Source organism: Notamacropus eugenii, chromosome 1, assembly GCF_028372415.1.
Source record: "Notamacropus eugenii isolate mMacEug1 chromosome 1, mMacEug1.pri_v2, whole genome shotgun sequence".
NCBI classification, from domain to species: Eukaryota; Metazoa; Chordata; class Mammalia; order Diprotodontia; family Macropodidae; genus Notamacropus; species Notamacropus eugenii.
In genome coordinates, this window is record NC_092872.1 from 599,862,611 (window position 1) to 599,879,014 (window position 16,404).

The 16,404-nt window shown below is 33.8% G+C and overlaps 1 protein-coding gene across 3 annotated transcripts in view; it reads right to left on the reverse strand.

Annotated features, from left to right (window-relative positions):
- Positions 1–4,585: 4,585 nt before the first annotated feature.
- Positions 4,586–16,404, reverse strand: part of NAPB (NSF attachment protein beta) — a 54,877-nt gene continuing 43,058 nt past the window's right edge. For all 3 annotated transcript variants that reach the window (XM_072634617.1, XM_072634618.1, XM_072634616.1), the window contains 2 exons: positions 15,485–15,535; positions 4,586–10,032 (listed from right to left, as the gene is read on the reverse strand). In XM_072634617.1, the coding sequence (XP_072490718.1) occupies positions 9,922–10,032; positions 15,485–15,535 (162 nt within the window). In that variant the 3' untranslated portion in view covers positions 4,586–9,921. The remainder of the gene's footprint in view (positions 10,033–15,484; positions 15,536–16,404) is intronic.

Sequence of the window (16,404 nt, forward strand, 5' to 3'; positions counted from 1 at the left end):
TCTTTTGATGAATGAATGTTTACTTTAAATTCACTGCGTTGTAGCTATTAACTTCTTTATATCCAGTACTTAATGAACTCTAGACTCAGATAAAACTTGAGTAGTTATTGTGACTAAAGCACAATCAACTGTCTAATTGTACAAACAAATTTTAAGAGCAAGGGTCTGTAAAGCTATTTTATGGTATACTGTTAAAATACTTTAAAATATATATTAAAATGTTAAAACTGTTTTTTATAACTTTGGATTCCTCAATTGTCTGTAAATTTTTAATCCTATGTAGAGACAGTGTAGAGAAATTTTTTTTCAAACTCATGAAAATTTCTACATCATAATTCTGTTATGTAAAAGCTAAATATACTGCAGTGTCTTTGATGCAGCATTAAAGTTAGAGCATTTTATCATGCAAATACATCTAGTATTGAGTCCTATAGAAGTCTTGCTGGTTATAACCGTCATATGTATGGAAAACACCTTCACCTCATTGGTAAGGATATCATTGTTAACTGAAGTTTGGAATTGTATAGAAAAACCAGGGAGAGTTACTGTGTCTGGCAATCTAATAATGAGTTTTCTTCTGTTATGTGGGGATATAGTTAAGAGAACTGAGGAATCTTTAGTGTCCTATGGGCATCTCAAACTTAGGATTTCCAAAATTTCCCTTACCTCCAGCATTACTGCCATTTTTCATCAGGGATACCACCCACCATCTTCCATTTGCCCAAGTTCAAAACCTTGGTATAATCATTGGATGTGATGACATAAAGAAGACAGTTGTCAATTGCCCTCAATTTTCACATCTCTTGCATTAGGACCCTCCCCTTTTATACTACCACTGCTCAGTTGAACTATCATAATTTCAATTTTGTTTCCACATTCCAATCTTTCTACTTTGTTCTAGTCTTCCGCTTCATGAATCCATCAATACAACAGCCAAAATCTTCCAGCTACACAGTCCTACAATGACTTAAAGGGGAAAAAAAAAATTAGTGGCTTAGTCTCAGAAAAAGCATGTACCTTGTTCTAAGGTCCTCCAGAATCTGCCTTCAACCTAACTTCAAGCCTCCTTTCACATTACTCATATATTCTATTCAAATGATTCATCCATTCTCTCAAGGTTAGCCCCCTTACCTGGAATATACTCCCTTTTCAACTCTTCCTTTCAAATTTCCTGGTCTTTATGGAAAGGTATCACCATCATCTTTGTTCAGTCTGTTCCCCATAGCTGGTTGTGTTGTCTGAAAACCCTTGGAACAATTCGGATCTCTTTTGCTACCTTATATTATGCTTATTAATATATATGCTATTTATTCCCCTCTTCTCTCCTATCCCTTCAGAATGGAAGCTCTAGATTTTGTATTTGTACTAGATGCTTAATAAGCGTTTACTAGTTTGTCCCATACCACTGATTATTTGAGATGTTTCCAAAACAGCCTCCTGTGTTGATTTTAAAAGATTTTGATTGTGAACTTTAGGGAACAGAGTTTAAGGACTAAATTCTTTTTAGGACTTTTAAGGAGAACAATCTTAAGTAGCCAACCAACAGTTACGGGCATGCTCACTTCAGGTAGGGCTCTGAGATGTGTGATATGACTATCACCGAAGAAACAGAATGTTTAGCCCACAGATGAGAAGGAAGGAACAGTAGGGGCATTAGAGTTATATTCAAGTATTTGAAAAAGACTGTCATCAAAGGATTAGACTTCGGGATAAACAGCTGCTAAGCACCTACTGCTGCCAGGCACTATGTTAAACACTTCACAAATATCTCATTTGATACAATTACCCTGGGATGCACTGGGAAGTCAGTGCTGCTATTACTGTAATTGAAGCTAAGGCAGGCAGAGACGTTAAATCCCTTGCCGGGGTCACATAACTAATGTCTGAGGTCACATTTGAACTCAGGACTTACTGATTCCAGACCTAGTGCTTTATCCACTGTGCCACTTAGCTGCAATGGAATGATTAAAAGCATTTTGTTATATACTCTAATACTGCTTTATTGAATTTTGTTTGAATTAATACAAGGACTAGTCGCATCAATTGATGCATTTAGGGTGGGGGACTTGAAATCAACTTAGATGTTTTTGTTTCATACTTTATGAATACTTTTCTATATTATTAACATTCCTTAGCATTCTAAAGACTTCAAATAAAAGAAAACGTGTATAGTTCCTATGAAGACTAGATGCATCAAACTGTGCCTATGATTAAATGCTTCGGACGTTTGTTGTAAAAAAGGAACTGATCCTACATTTATTTTTATTGGGTCACATCTTTTTCTATATTAGTTTTTTCCACTTGGAGCATCAGAAAAATTCATCAAATGTTGATAGAACTTTGTGAAAAATGTATTTACAGAGTAAAACAGATTTTTATTTTTGCATGTAGTTTCCACCATTTTACTTTTTATTTTTATGATTTTTAAAATTTCCAGAATTTATGCTTTGGTTGTCATAATAATATAACTTTGCTTACATCCTTACTGACAAAATGTCCAAAATACGCTCTGACGAACAGATTTTAGATCCAATAATAACCCATCCCATCTGATGATAAACTCGCAGACAGTGAATTCAGATGTAGTAAATGTTACAACTGCAAAGTATGAGGCAGAAAAAATATATTCTTCATCTGATTCCAGAATGATGAATCCATCAGTGAAGTAACTTTTTAAAATGACAATCTGAAATGTTTCATTCTTGGGTCCAAAGTTCACAACAAAAGAGATAAAGACCCACAATGTGAAAGGTAAAGACACCTTTACATCCTGGCAATGGACTGAAGCTTCTCAAGCAGTGCCATAACACTTGCAATATCTAAATATTACACTTCAGTCTGGCTTTATAACATATTCTACTGCCCATCAAGAAAAGTCCCATTTTTTTTTTTAATTTTTAGGTGAACAAATGTTTAGGAACATTAAGAAATGCATAGAAACTGAGTGAGGATCACAATGTAATGAGAAATGCTATAACTGGTCCATTATATTAGATGAATTAGAAAAGTTCATTGATCTAATTGTTGCCCATGGCATTATCTATGGAAGAAACCTATCCTTAAAAACCATGTGGAATAGTTCCCAGGGGAAGGTGGAGGAGGAGCCATCCTTTGTTCAACAAAACGATGTCAGTTTCTAGATATAAGGTAACTTCACTTTGATCTGAAAACTGAACGCAAGCAAAATCTCAAGATGAATTTTGTCCAGTATTCTCACTGGGGCAAATCCACTGAGAATTGTCAGAAGACGTTCATTCCTGAAGTATATGTAATAGTTGATGAGTAATTGATACCTTGCAAAGAACACTGCAAATTTATTCAATGTATGTCAAACAAACCAGATATATTTGGCCTAAAATTTTGGTTGACAATACACACTGAAAACAAATATTAGAAAGCAATGATACCAGTTAGTTTTGTGATAATATTTTGTGACTATTATAGTACTCTAAATGTCCACAAGTATCTAGAAGGAATAAGGTACCTCCATACTACCTGGCTTGAATTATAGCTTTCAAAAAACCCAGACTATCCCCTGAACTAATAGGCCATTACAGATCCCTGGTGGAATAGATCTGAAGGAAATGAAAATCTGTTTTACAATTTGAGAACATGGATGCCTAAACCAATTTTTTTGGGGGGGGGAGAGGCGTCAAAACCTATCCGCAGAACTTGAGTTTACTTCATAGCCCTCCTGTGGTATTGAAAAAAGGACACCATAGTAAAGACAAATGTCACCTTGGATATGTATTAGGTCTAGTTATGGGACGTTAGATAAGTGATTATAGCATCTCTAAACGTTTCTCATTTGTAAAATGATAGTATTTGCACTATGGACCTCAGTTCTGTGGAGAAAGTGCCTTGTAAGGCCTAAAGCCCTACGAAAGCATGAGGTATAAACCATACAACACTAAACAAATGAACTAATTCACACAAGTATTGCTTCTCTCCCTGATTCAAGCTAAATCATTTGCTCAGAAGTTGATACTTTCAGGATTATTTTTAAAAATCATGTCATAATATGAATATAAGACAGGGTATACTCTAAAACCTCAGTGAAACTTAGATGTAGCACATCTAAGGAAAATGACTGATGCTCTTAGGCTAAATGAGCAAAATAATAGTAAACTGCAACTAATATAGAAGTTAAAAGGCAGCATAATGGTATAGAAAACAAGAAATTAGAGGTGTCGCAAAATAAAATGACCTGCGAAGGTTTCACAACTCAAAAGTGTGAAACTACAAATGATAAATTGAGGAAAAGCAGGTAGGAACTCCTGAACTTTCCTAATTTTTTTTAAAAGTATTTTTCTTATGATTTCCTAAACAGGAAACAATTTTAGGAAGATTCTAGAGCTGTATGTCTGTGTAAACCCTCAGTTAACCAATTAAATTAGTTACAGCATTTCAGATAATAGAAATTTCACCATGTTAAATCACCACGGAAGGCTCTGTAACCTACCTACCTATAAGAGGTCAACTTGGCACCTTATCTTACAATTTCAAGTTTTCAACTTAATGGGCAGATTGTGCTTGGTAAGGAAGCTATCTCTCTCTTATAAACAACAGTAAGAATTACCAATCGTAACATTAATCATAATTTTGACTTTATTACTATACAAGTTCACACAAAACATACACAATTTGTTCCTGCTAAGGCAGAGTTGTTATTAAATAGTTTTCATGATAAGTTTTCTGACCTAGAAAGTGATAGGCGGAATATTAGCAGCTCTATTCTCTGTACTTTACATGATTTGAAAACTGCTGTTATCACCATTTATAACAGGCTAATTACATTATAGTTGACATGCTAGACTGCCAAATCTACAAAATCACAACATTTTACATTTAGACAAATATGTGCACAATAGCAGAGAAAACACTGTTAAACACCACAAAAGCTAGTGCATATAGTTGGCTATACTATTAAGAGATCATTTATGCATATCACAATTGTGCAAAAATACTGTTTTCATATCATTGGATAAATAAAAAAAGTAACCACAAAAAAGAAAATCAAGAGACAAGTTGTAAAAACATTTCCACAAAAGCAATGCTTTTCTGTAAGAAATTTTACCTGTGACTGTCATCTTTGACCACGAATAACCAAGTATATGTAATCTTTCTCAAATAACTTGGTTGATCCATGGAAAAAATATTTACCATAAATGAGTCAGCCTTGCTAAAATACAAAAACTTTAACATAATTCCATAATTATTACTATTATTTGTAAAGAAAATTTTATGAGTCTTGAAAATCCAACTCCTTAGCTTGTTGAAAGAAATATGGCACTATTCCATTATATTGGGATAGCAATTCAATGCAATTAAATTTATATTCACTCTATTCTAGTTTGGGGTTTTCTTTGTTTGTATTCTCTGGCTAGTTTGTTCCATCAACAGGAACTGCTATTTTCCTATGCTTCTGGGCTACAAATAGCTATTAGTTCTTAACAAGCCCTGATACTGTGTTGAAACAACTGTTGCAACAGATTATAATCATGACCACTTAACATACCTAAATCCTTAAAACAAAGTGTCATGTCACTTATTAGTCTGTAGTGAACTGACAGTTTAAGGGGTTGATAAAGGAAAATAAACAAGGCTCACTTAAAAAGAATCAATGATTAAAATTATCTTTATCGTATGTTGAGAACAGAAGCCTTGGAGAAAATGAATATGTTATAGCAAGCAAGAGAAATGGAAGCACAGTCCCTCTAATAAAATTCTCTAAGTAAGAAGAAAGCCAACTACACTGGTAAATGAATAACAAACAGCCCTCCAATCCTGATAAACTACTGTTAAGTAGCATACTATCAGGTCATCACATAGAAGTATTTATGTATATTGTCTAAGGTTAAAAGTACATTTTTCTGCACAAAGGAAAGCAACAGTGGCTTTTTGAAATACTGTGTTGTGCTCCATTTCAATGTCTAATTTATATTATGCTGCTCTAAAAAAATAATTTCTGGTTTCACAGCACAAGTCAGTGAAAGTTTACCTTCCTCACACCTCACAAAGCATTTTCTTTTGCAACTCCAGTGTACTTAGCCCAGGATCTACTACAGTGTTCTGCCCACAGACCAGGTACTTAGTAAATGTTGATTTGAGATTTAACTGATAATTATATTTTGCAGAATTTTAGAATTGGTAGATTCCTTCAAAGTTCATTGGTCAGGCCAGAGAAGTTGTGACTTCTTTCCTGTCCCATTATTATATTTCGATATCTATATTACCTGCCTAGATTATTGCAACAGCCTCCTAACAGGTATCCCTGACTCTAGTCTCTTTATCTTACACTTTTACAGGCTACTGAAAATACTAACATATTACTACTTTCAGCATTATTTATTACTAAGTTCAAAAACTTTTCATAGCTCCCCACTGCCTGCTAAGTACAGGGCAAATGTCTCTGTCTGATATTTAAGGCGCTGTATAGTCTGACCCCAGGCTACCTCTTCAACCTTCTCTCCACTTATCCTCTTACATGTACTCCACAATCCAACAAAAATGGCCTATTTACCATTTCTTGAACATGACTTCCCTTGCCCTATCATTGCTCATTATATACCCTTTACTTCTTCCTTTCTTTCCATTATCATCAGCCAACATCATACTCATCCTTCAAGTTCCAGCTCAAATGCTACATTCTCTAAGCATTCTTCTGTGATTACTAGCCCAAGAGAATCTTGCCAATCTCTGAACTTTGAATCACTGTCATGGTACTATAACATTTTTCCTTACATTGAAGGTAAACACAAACAAGTCTTATCTTCCCCAATAGATTTTTATTTACTTTGAGGGAAAAAGCAGAGTCCTACAGAACAATGCCTACCACAACGAACTGCACAAAGAAGGTGCTCCATAATTTCTTGAATGAATGAGCCACAGCAAAACCCAAGTCGCTTCCTCAACTCTCAGTCTAACACTTTTTTTAAAAAAAAGTTTATTGATATATTTTTTAACACTGTGAATTTTCTAGCACTACTTCACCAAAACAATTCTTTCTTATAGCAAAATATATATATGTATGTACAATTAACTAAAGCAAATCGGCACACCTAATGATTTTTCCACTTTACCACACCCTCTCCTTTAATTATACCTAAAGGTATCAAGGACAATTCAGTATTTCTCACTAACCTGAGAAGCTATGAAAGGGACAAAACTATTTGTCATTCTTTACATTTATCACAATCAATAAATACATTTGCAAAGAGGAACAGGCAGATGAAGTCAGTGTATAAATTTAGTGAGAAGTGTTTCTTTCCAAAATTAGAAATGGTATAAAACCAAATTCTCACAATAACCTGTAAATAAATCTCATGATGCCTCTGAGCATGTGATTTCAATAGTCATTACATAGACATTTCGTAATGACATTTTATAGTTTTCTAAGAACTAAAAAAGAACCGCCAAATAATATTTGAAAAGCTGCCAAATCAGGGTTTATTTTTCTCACTTTTTCTTCTCCAATGTATTTTGGAAAAGGCAATCCAATGGACTTTCTGACTGTGATACATACCACAGCTATAGGTGGGGACTAAAGGTTTATACAAAGCAAAATGAAAAAGCCCAGGAATGGTACAATTGTGTAAAGCTAAAATCATGGCAAAATCAACCAGCCTTGTTTTTTTACTTAATTACCATGTGGCTAGAAAATAGGTAGGAAAAAGTATACAAAGTAAAAACACTCCATGTTGATATGTGTAGAAGAGTCACTTGTTGACTACCAAGATTTATAACCAATTCCATTTGCTCTTAAATCTCCAAATAACATCCATTTTTTGTCCTTCTGAGGTTACTGCCCTAGTCTAAAATACACTATTATTTTAATCCAAGGAAAATTATTGTTAACTTTTAGGAAAACAGAAAGTGATTATAAAGAGATCTTTTAAGTTGGAAATGTCCAAAAAACAACATGGTATACCTTCAAATTCCACATTATCATTAGTACTTGTGATTGCTCCACTGTCACCCAAAACATTTTTGTCTTTCATAGGGCAATCTAGTTTAAAACAAGCTATGGCATACTTCTTTACATTTAGTCCCAGTGTCTAAAAAAGTATCGACATGGCTGTTTCAGCCTAAGAAATATTAACAGCAGCACAGTGATAGGCTAGAAACATTACTGTGTCTACATATAGCATCTGTTTAGTAATCTAACAGTTAGGATAGTTTTTGCATATGAAGTCTGAAAATATAGATAACCCAAAATAGTGTCAAACGTTAAAACATTTACAACCATCTGCTGAGAGATTCTTAATGGGCCCCTAATAAATTTATTTGACTCCCTAACCAAAAGGATAAGCATGTGAAAAAGAGAGCAACACCCAAATCACTAATTTAATCACATGAATTGCATATAACTCATTGCCAACAATCCTAAAAGCCTACCTTTCCCTGACATACCACAAATGTATAGAAAAGAACTCAACATTCTAACAGAGGTAAGTGGCATTGAAAAAGTCAGAAAAATATTTCCTGATGAAACCATTTTTTTATTACTCTGGAGATGAAAATAATTTCTACCATTAATTAAAAACAATAAAATTTTTCTAATGAAACAACTATTTCATATAGAATACACATATATTGTACGTGCATACACAGTGAGGAAATGGAAATCTTACTGTACTATCTACATATAGTAATTTGCACAACAAATAACTGGTAGGAATGTGAATTTTTTTTTCTGTATCTACATACAGGCATTTGTTTAGAGGTTAGTGGAACATTTCAGTTACTATCACAGGGTAACTATGATGCACTTTTTTTTAAATTAACTGAAAAATGTTTTAACACTTCAAACCAGAAGAAAAGGCAAAAAATAGACTAACAAAAATATTTGTAACAATATTATAGTTGCATGGGCATAATAGTAATAACTTATATTTAAATAGTAATTACAAGTTTGAAAAAATAATTCATATACATTATCTCATTTAAGGCCTCACAACAATAGTGTGAGGGAGGTACCACAGGCAGTGTCACCATTTTACAGGTAAGGAAACAGGCTCAAAGATATTATTAAGTGACCTGCCCATAGTCACACAGCTAAAAGGTGTCAGAAACTGGGTTTGAACTGAAATTTTTCTGACTTTTAAACTTAGCATTCTAGCCACTATACCAAGGTCTCTAAAAGTTCTCTTTGCATGGACCAACTTCATGTTCTGTTCCTCATGAGTTTTTCAGCAATGTGTATGTTTACGTGTTATGTGATGATGACTGAATTTGATAATGGCATGAGAAAAATAAACTGTTAGCTGTCCCTATACTCATGACAAGTAATACCAACAGACCCAGATCACTACATAATCTTTTTTTATGCCCATAAACAGGGCATAGAAGCAAAGGAGCTAATCACTAGCACCAGTAAGATAGTTTTGTAATAACTAAAAAAAAAAACCCTTAAATTTGTTTCTAACAAACAAAACAAAAAGATAAACTCATTCCCGACAACTGTCCATTACATACATACACATGTTTAAAAGTAGTATAGAGTAAAATGCTAAATGTGTATTTCATATGCATAAAGCATATATTTACATGAATAAATTGGTGCTAAAGCCTAAGGCACCATACAGAAACATCAAGCAAAAGTAAAACCTGGGTTCTTTAAACACTGAAAAAGAATGAAAAATATATTATTTCATGAAGTATTTTTTTCCAGAGATCTTAGAAATCTGACAAATATATACTATTTCCAAAGCACATACAAACAACATTAGAGGACCCTTATTCATTCATTTCATCATAACATAGACAGAGGGATCTTAAACAATATGCAGTCATCTGGTTTATATGCAACAAAAATGAAGCCATTAATGGGAAATGGGGAATCCCGTAATGGTCACTGGCCATTAACATATATATATATAAATAGAAGTTAGGCTGCATGCCACAAAGATCATAGGCAGTTCACTTCAGATCACCATCCACTTCTCCATCCCCTTGAATTGACTTTTTGATACGAAGTAACATAGTAGTAAGCCACTGATCCAAGCGAGATATTGAGTCAAATTCTTTCACCTAGTTTATGGGAGGCAAAAAAATATTAGATTAATGCAAATAAAAATGAAGACATAGGATATACATTCTATAAAGTATTTTAATACATGATGTACTTAATCTATCCATTTGGAGAAGTGTTCACAAAGAGTGCACAAAGAACCAGATAGATGAGGTTCTCAAATGCCATGCTAGTAGAGTGCCATCTCTTGTCAAGTTATATACCATGGTAGATAGTTTTTTAATGAAAAAGTGTGTCACCAGAGGTTACCCATTAAATGATGAACTCTCTGAAGAGACAATCCATGAAATAAAAGCAAAAAAATATATCTCAGTCCTGTATGGCACCTTCTACTTCTGCAATGATGCAAAGTCTTCTAAATTAGTGCAGAGGGTTCTAATTTGTTTATTTAGAGGGTGCAACTATTTTTAGATTATCTATGAACATCAAGTTAAATACTGGTATTCTAAAAGTGAGATACATGTCTAATGATCAGGAAGTGGACATACTATTGGAGGAACATATTAATAGTGACATTTTTAGCTTAAAACTGAACTAAGACTTTTGGGACCCCCTATATATGCCTGGAAAAGGAAATGGTGCTATCAAATGGTGAGAACAAGGGCTCACAGATGCAAAATTTTATGTTCCACTAATACCCACCCAATAGCAATAGATCTACAAGAAGGTCTTCAGCACAATGGGTGGACCTCCAGTGGAGGATATGAACAAGAATCACACAAAATAAATGGGTAATTTTGGACTGGAATCATAAAACCTTCTAAGCATGAGTCAAATAAATTACAAAATGCGTTCTGCCATTGAGAGTGAAAAGTGGGTACATTTCTTACAATAACTGGTCTTGACTTCATAAAAAGCCTTATAATGTGTTCCTATTCCCATTCCTCCTCATGACATGAAGCTGGCTGTGAGTTGTTGGAAGACTGACAACAGAAAGCATATTCCAGTAGATGCCACTAAACTGGAAAGGTTTTTATGTATGGATCTGACAGCAAACTATTCCTGCAATATGAAGAACAACCTATGAATTTCAGAGAGGCTAATCACAACTGTTGCCACCAACTTTTAAATATTTTTGGCCACAGAAATCATTTACCAAAGCAAGGAAAGCTTGCAATTTTTGATGACGGGATCATTCAAGAGATGAAATTAAGGGGTCTTGAATTACTGAAATATAGAAATACATGCTAATTATCTGGGGGTAATCAGAATATTATAATACATTCTAATATTTGATGGAATCTATTTAGTTTCTAGCTTAATAGACTACTTGATGAATCCATAATATAATCAAGAGATGTATATCAAATGATACTGATTGATTACAACAGTCAATACTTCACACCTGCTGTCTATTTCCTCTCTTCCAAGATAAGGGAAGCATGACTCACCATCAGCCCATGAACAGAGACTGGGCATTATATTTACTCTGAATTCTGATATCATTTTCTAATTTTGGTTTCTATATCTCCCTCAGTTCATACACATCCCTCCATGCTTTTTTATACATTAAGACAAAATAATATTACATTGTATTCACAACATAATTTGTTCAACTATTCTGCAATTCAAGAACACTCTTTTCCTTGAGTTTATTCTGCTACTACAAAAAGTACTACAATTAACATCTGAATATATACAGGTCTTTTTCTTTCAATCAACGAATATTTATTCAACATCTACTATATGCCAGATATTTTCTGTCACTAACCTCCTCAGAAGAGTTCCAGTCTTAGTATTATTGGGGTCAAAGGATATGAGCCACTTTTTCCACAAAATTCCAAATTATTTTCTAAACTGACTCCAATAATAGTGTATTAGAGTGCCTGACTCTTCAGAGACAGTCAAGATAATAACTGTTTCTGCCTTAATGTCTTTGTCAATTTGGTAAACATGGGGTGAAAACTCAAGAGTTGATCTGATTTAGAATCCATTTTTTTGTATTTTTAAAATTTCTTTTTAAGCACCACCTTCTACAGGAAGCCTTTTCTGATTTCCTATTGCTAGCACCTATTGTATGGAGAGGTAGCTCTAACATAACGAATAGAGGGCTGGCCTTTGTGCTAGGAAGATCAGACTTAAAGTTCTACCTCTGACAATCATATGACCCAAGGCAATCATTTAATCTCTGTTTTCTAGGCAACTCTATGCCTCTGTAAGAGAGTGCTGACTTGCATTAGTAGAGGGAGTTTACTAATCCAAGAGCTCCTTATATAATGAAATTACAAGTTTGGCTCCTATCCAATCGCATGTATTTTCATATATTTTTTATATATTTATGCATGTATTACTTCCCCCAAGAGAATGTAAGCTCCTTGGAAGCACTGTTTTGTTTTTGTCTTTGTAACCCTAAAATTCAGAACAGTAGGTGCTCAATAAATGTTTCCTGATTGATAAATGTACACCTCTTTTTATTTTTAGTATTTTGGAGCATTTTTCATTTGGTTATCAATAATTTATACTATTGCACACTATTTGCATTCTTAGAATCCTTGTTTATTGAGAAATGGCTGTTAAATATCTATGTCTATTCCCTAAATATATCACACTTTTATCAGAAACATCTGAGGTAGAAGTGTTGCTCGCTAATTAACAGTTTCTCTTATTTTTGGGAAGCAGTGGAATTGGCCAAAACACAGAAGCAAAGCAATGGGGCTTTGCTGCTCATATATATATGTAGAACAAAAGCAGGAATTGTTAAAGCTCTGGATGAGGCTTCAGTTTCCTTTTCTCTAAAATAAGTAGGCTGGAGTAGAGGCATTAAGATCCTTTTCAGCTCTGGATTTAAGATCGGGTAATCTAAGATGTTATAAATGAGAGTTAGGTAATAGAGAACAATGGCACGACCTTTTTGGTTTACTTTTTGTTTTGGCTCACATTTATTTGCATGTTAAAAGAGAAAGGAGTCTAACCCTAGATCAGATCTTTAATTCTAACTGAGGGCTGAAATATCTACCTAGACAAAGAGTTGAAAAGACAAAGCTTAAGGCAGAAATCTGCCTGGTCTTCTCTGAGTAAGAGAAATCCTAGCAGACTAGAGCTGAGACTGTGAGTGGGTGGCCTTCAGGAGATAAGCCCAGAAGTCAGTTAGAGGGAATAAAAAAAATTATGGACAGTAATTACCAGTTGCCAAAACAGGTTGAAAAACAATGAAACAGGAGACCAGCAAAGACTGCTCAACTGAGCAGCCACCGTAAGACCAAGGAAACAAAGGCACAAGACTACTGGGGACCTATAGATATCACCAAGGGATATCAGTGATCTATTTGCCCCTATCTATAAGCGGTTCAGAATAATAGCTACACATGTCCACTCTTCCTATTTAAGATGTGTGCAATCATGGAAGAATATGCCCTGGTAGGGGATAAGAGTGAAGAATGTGATACTGCAACTTTTCTTACTATTATTTCATTAAATGTCCCTGCTTCTAACTAAATGGGTTTTTTTTCAAGAAGAGAAAAACAAACATATTAGTTGGGGTTCAAGAACCATTTTGGAGAATCCAGATGTACTTTAAACCTCAGGTTAACTATTCGAGGGGTGCTGCATGTATAGGGGAGATACTACATATTTTTATTCTAATTGTACTTATTTTGTTTATGCAAAAGGGCTTTATTTTCATATAATAAAAACTATTTTGCCTTTTGTTTTCATCCTTTGATTGGTTATGAATTCTCCTCTTAGGCCATAATTAGGAAAGACACCTCCTTCTATTTTTCTTTAATTTTGTAATGTGACTATTTTCTTATTCATTTGGAACTTACTTTGGTATACGGTATAACTTGCTGGTCTAAAGCTCTTTTATGCCAAACTGCTTTCCAATTTTCCCAGGAGTTCTTGTCAAATAGGAAGTGCTTTTCCTATTAGTTTCTCTTAGGTTTACTGAACACTAAAATCGTGTCTTCAACTGTTTCCAGATTTTTCTTTTGTAGTCTCTTCCACTAACCTACTGCTCTATTTTTTGACCAGTACCATATAGTTCTGATGACTATTGCTTTACAATATAATATGAGATTTGGTAATGTTAGATTCCCTTCATTCTCAGTTTTTTAAAAAATGACTTTTTACCTTTTGTTCCTCCAAATGAGTTTAACTATTATTTTGTCTAGACCCATAAAGTAACGTTTATATAATCTGTTATACTACTAAAGCTTTAAAAATTAATTTAGCATCATTTTTATTATAATGACATGATCCAAACATAAAAATTACTATCTCTACAATGACTTAAACCTTCCCTTATTTCAGTAGTGTTTTGTATTTATGTTTATATGTGTGTCTTCAATAATTAAATAATATAAATTTTGTAGCTATTTTAAATGGAATTTTTCTATTGCATTTCCAACTTCTAAAAATCAATAGTAGACAGAAATATTGATAATTTTTGTGCTAGCTCTCCTTTTGAAGAAAGTATTCATGATAATCAGATGTAAGGCTTTTTGAACCTCAAGTAATAACTTCCAACTTAATTTTCATTGTTCTCCCTTCTGTTCACCTTTGCATTGAAAACATTAAGGGTTAAGGAATATGTGGATTTAATCTGGATAGTTTTATCAAGCTCTTCATGGGATTTCTCTACATCCTCATCCTCTCCAGTAGATGGTATATAAGCTGTAATTATCATCAAGGTGGTTTTTTGCTCCTCATTATAAACACTTCAATGAGAGATGAACAAATGTCAAATGAAATGTTTTCTGGTTCTTTTAAAACATAGTAAAACCAATGCTACCAATTTCTTTATTTGCCTTATTAAGAATTGTGAGACTTTCTTCCATTTAGTTGGAACTTCCTTATATCTCCTGATTTCATTTATAGCAAGAATGTCAGTTTTGACATGGTTCAATTCCTCTGGCAGTATATTCATTTACTAGTTACTGAGTAAAAATCTTAAGTTAGAGTAGCAATAATCAGGTTAATATTTATAAACATACTAAAAACTGTAATTTTTTTTAGCATTCTTTGCCACTCTGCCCCTATTACTGCAGAAACAGAAAGGGGTTGAAAAAAGACTGGGTACAATTTTTTTTTTTTAATTTTTATGGGATGCCATGGTCAAATAATTCATTACCTAAAAGTTACTCTAGTGGTGAAGAGCCTCTCCCTTCTAAGTTAGGCTGTTCTCAAAAAGCAGACCTACTCTGTCACTAAGATTGTATTTTAAGGCTTTCTAGCTTGGTAGAACTTTGGTAAAACTAGATTGTTACACCCTGTTGGCATTACCCTAAAGAACTATGGGTTACTTCCATGCCATAAATATGATATTTATGGAACCTGACTGAATATTTCTACTGATATCAGATGTGGCACATACAATACAAATAAACTTTGACAGTGCTGTCTGGGAAAATATGGACATATTTACAACCTGAGAACATCAAAAAAATACTGCAAGTCAAATCTTCGAAAACTCTATTGCAGTTACGTAAGTGTAAAAAGCCATGTGCCACTTACCGCTTCAGTATAAGCCTCACTGTTCTGTTCCTCATGAGCTTCTAGCAGTTTCTGATAATATAAAAATATGGATAAAAAGCATTGTTATCCTAGAGTAGAAAAGCAGGAAATTTAGGTTCTAGGTTTGCTCACCCAAGAACCTTGGGCAACCTTTCTGGGGCTCAGTTCTTTCATCTTTGAAACGAAAGGACAATACTAATTTATCTTAGAGGCTGTTTCTTGGAGAGTCTATATACACCAACATTCAACTCCTGTCTGTGTGATCAAATCATAAAGATACAGCTTTGTTTCTTGAACTGGAGTACCTAAATTACTTAATGTTGCTTGCCATTTCTGAAATACTCTCAGAAAATGTCAATTGCTCCAAAAATTTGAAAATAGTTCTTTAGTAAATCAGCAAAAACAACATTTGGGTCAACATTCAACTATAATCTTGGTTCTAATATTTGAATTTTCTAATGTTTTAGGAGTCCTTTATGTTTTTGCTTCACTATATCATGGCCAGAAAAAATGACTATGAAAGTAGCAAAGGACTAGGTCTCAAACAACCCAGTGATTTCCACATTCTGTAAGTTAGAGTCATCTGACATTAAAGGATCAATGTATGTGCTATCTCAAAAAGACGACGTATATCTTCTAAAGTGCGCATCATGCACATACAAATCTTAGAGGTTATTTACTTGGCAAGGATGTACTACAGTAAAGAGAATTCTAAACTCAGACTCAAACCTGAGTTCAAATCTCAGCCCTAACAATTGCAAACTATGTGATTCTGGGCAAATCACTTAATCTCCTTGAGCCTGATATCTCATCTATAAAATAGTACTACATATTAAGTGTGTATAATGATTATAAGATTGCTTTGCAGATCAAATGAAATAAAGTAGTTTGAATGCCTTAAAGTGATATATGAGGCCAGC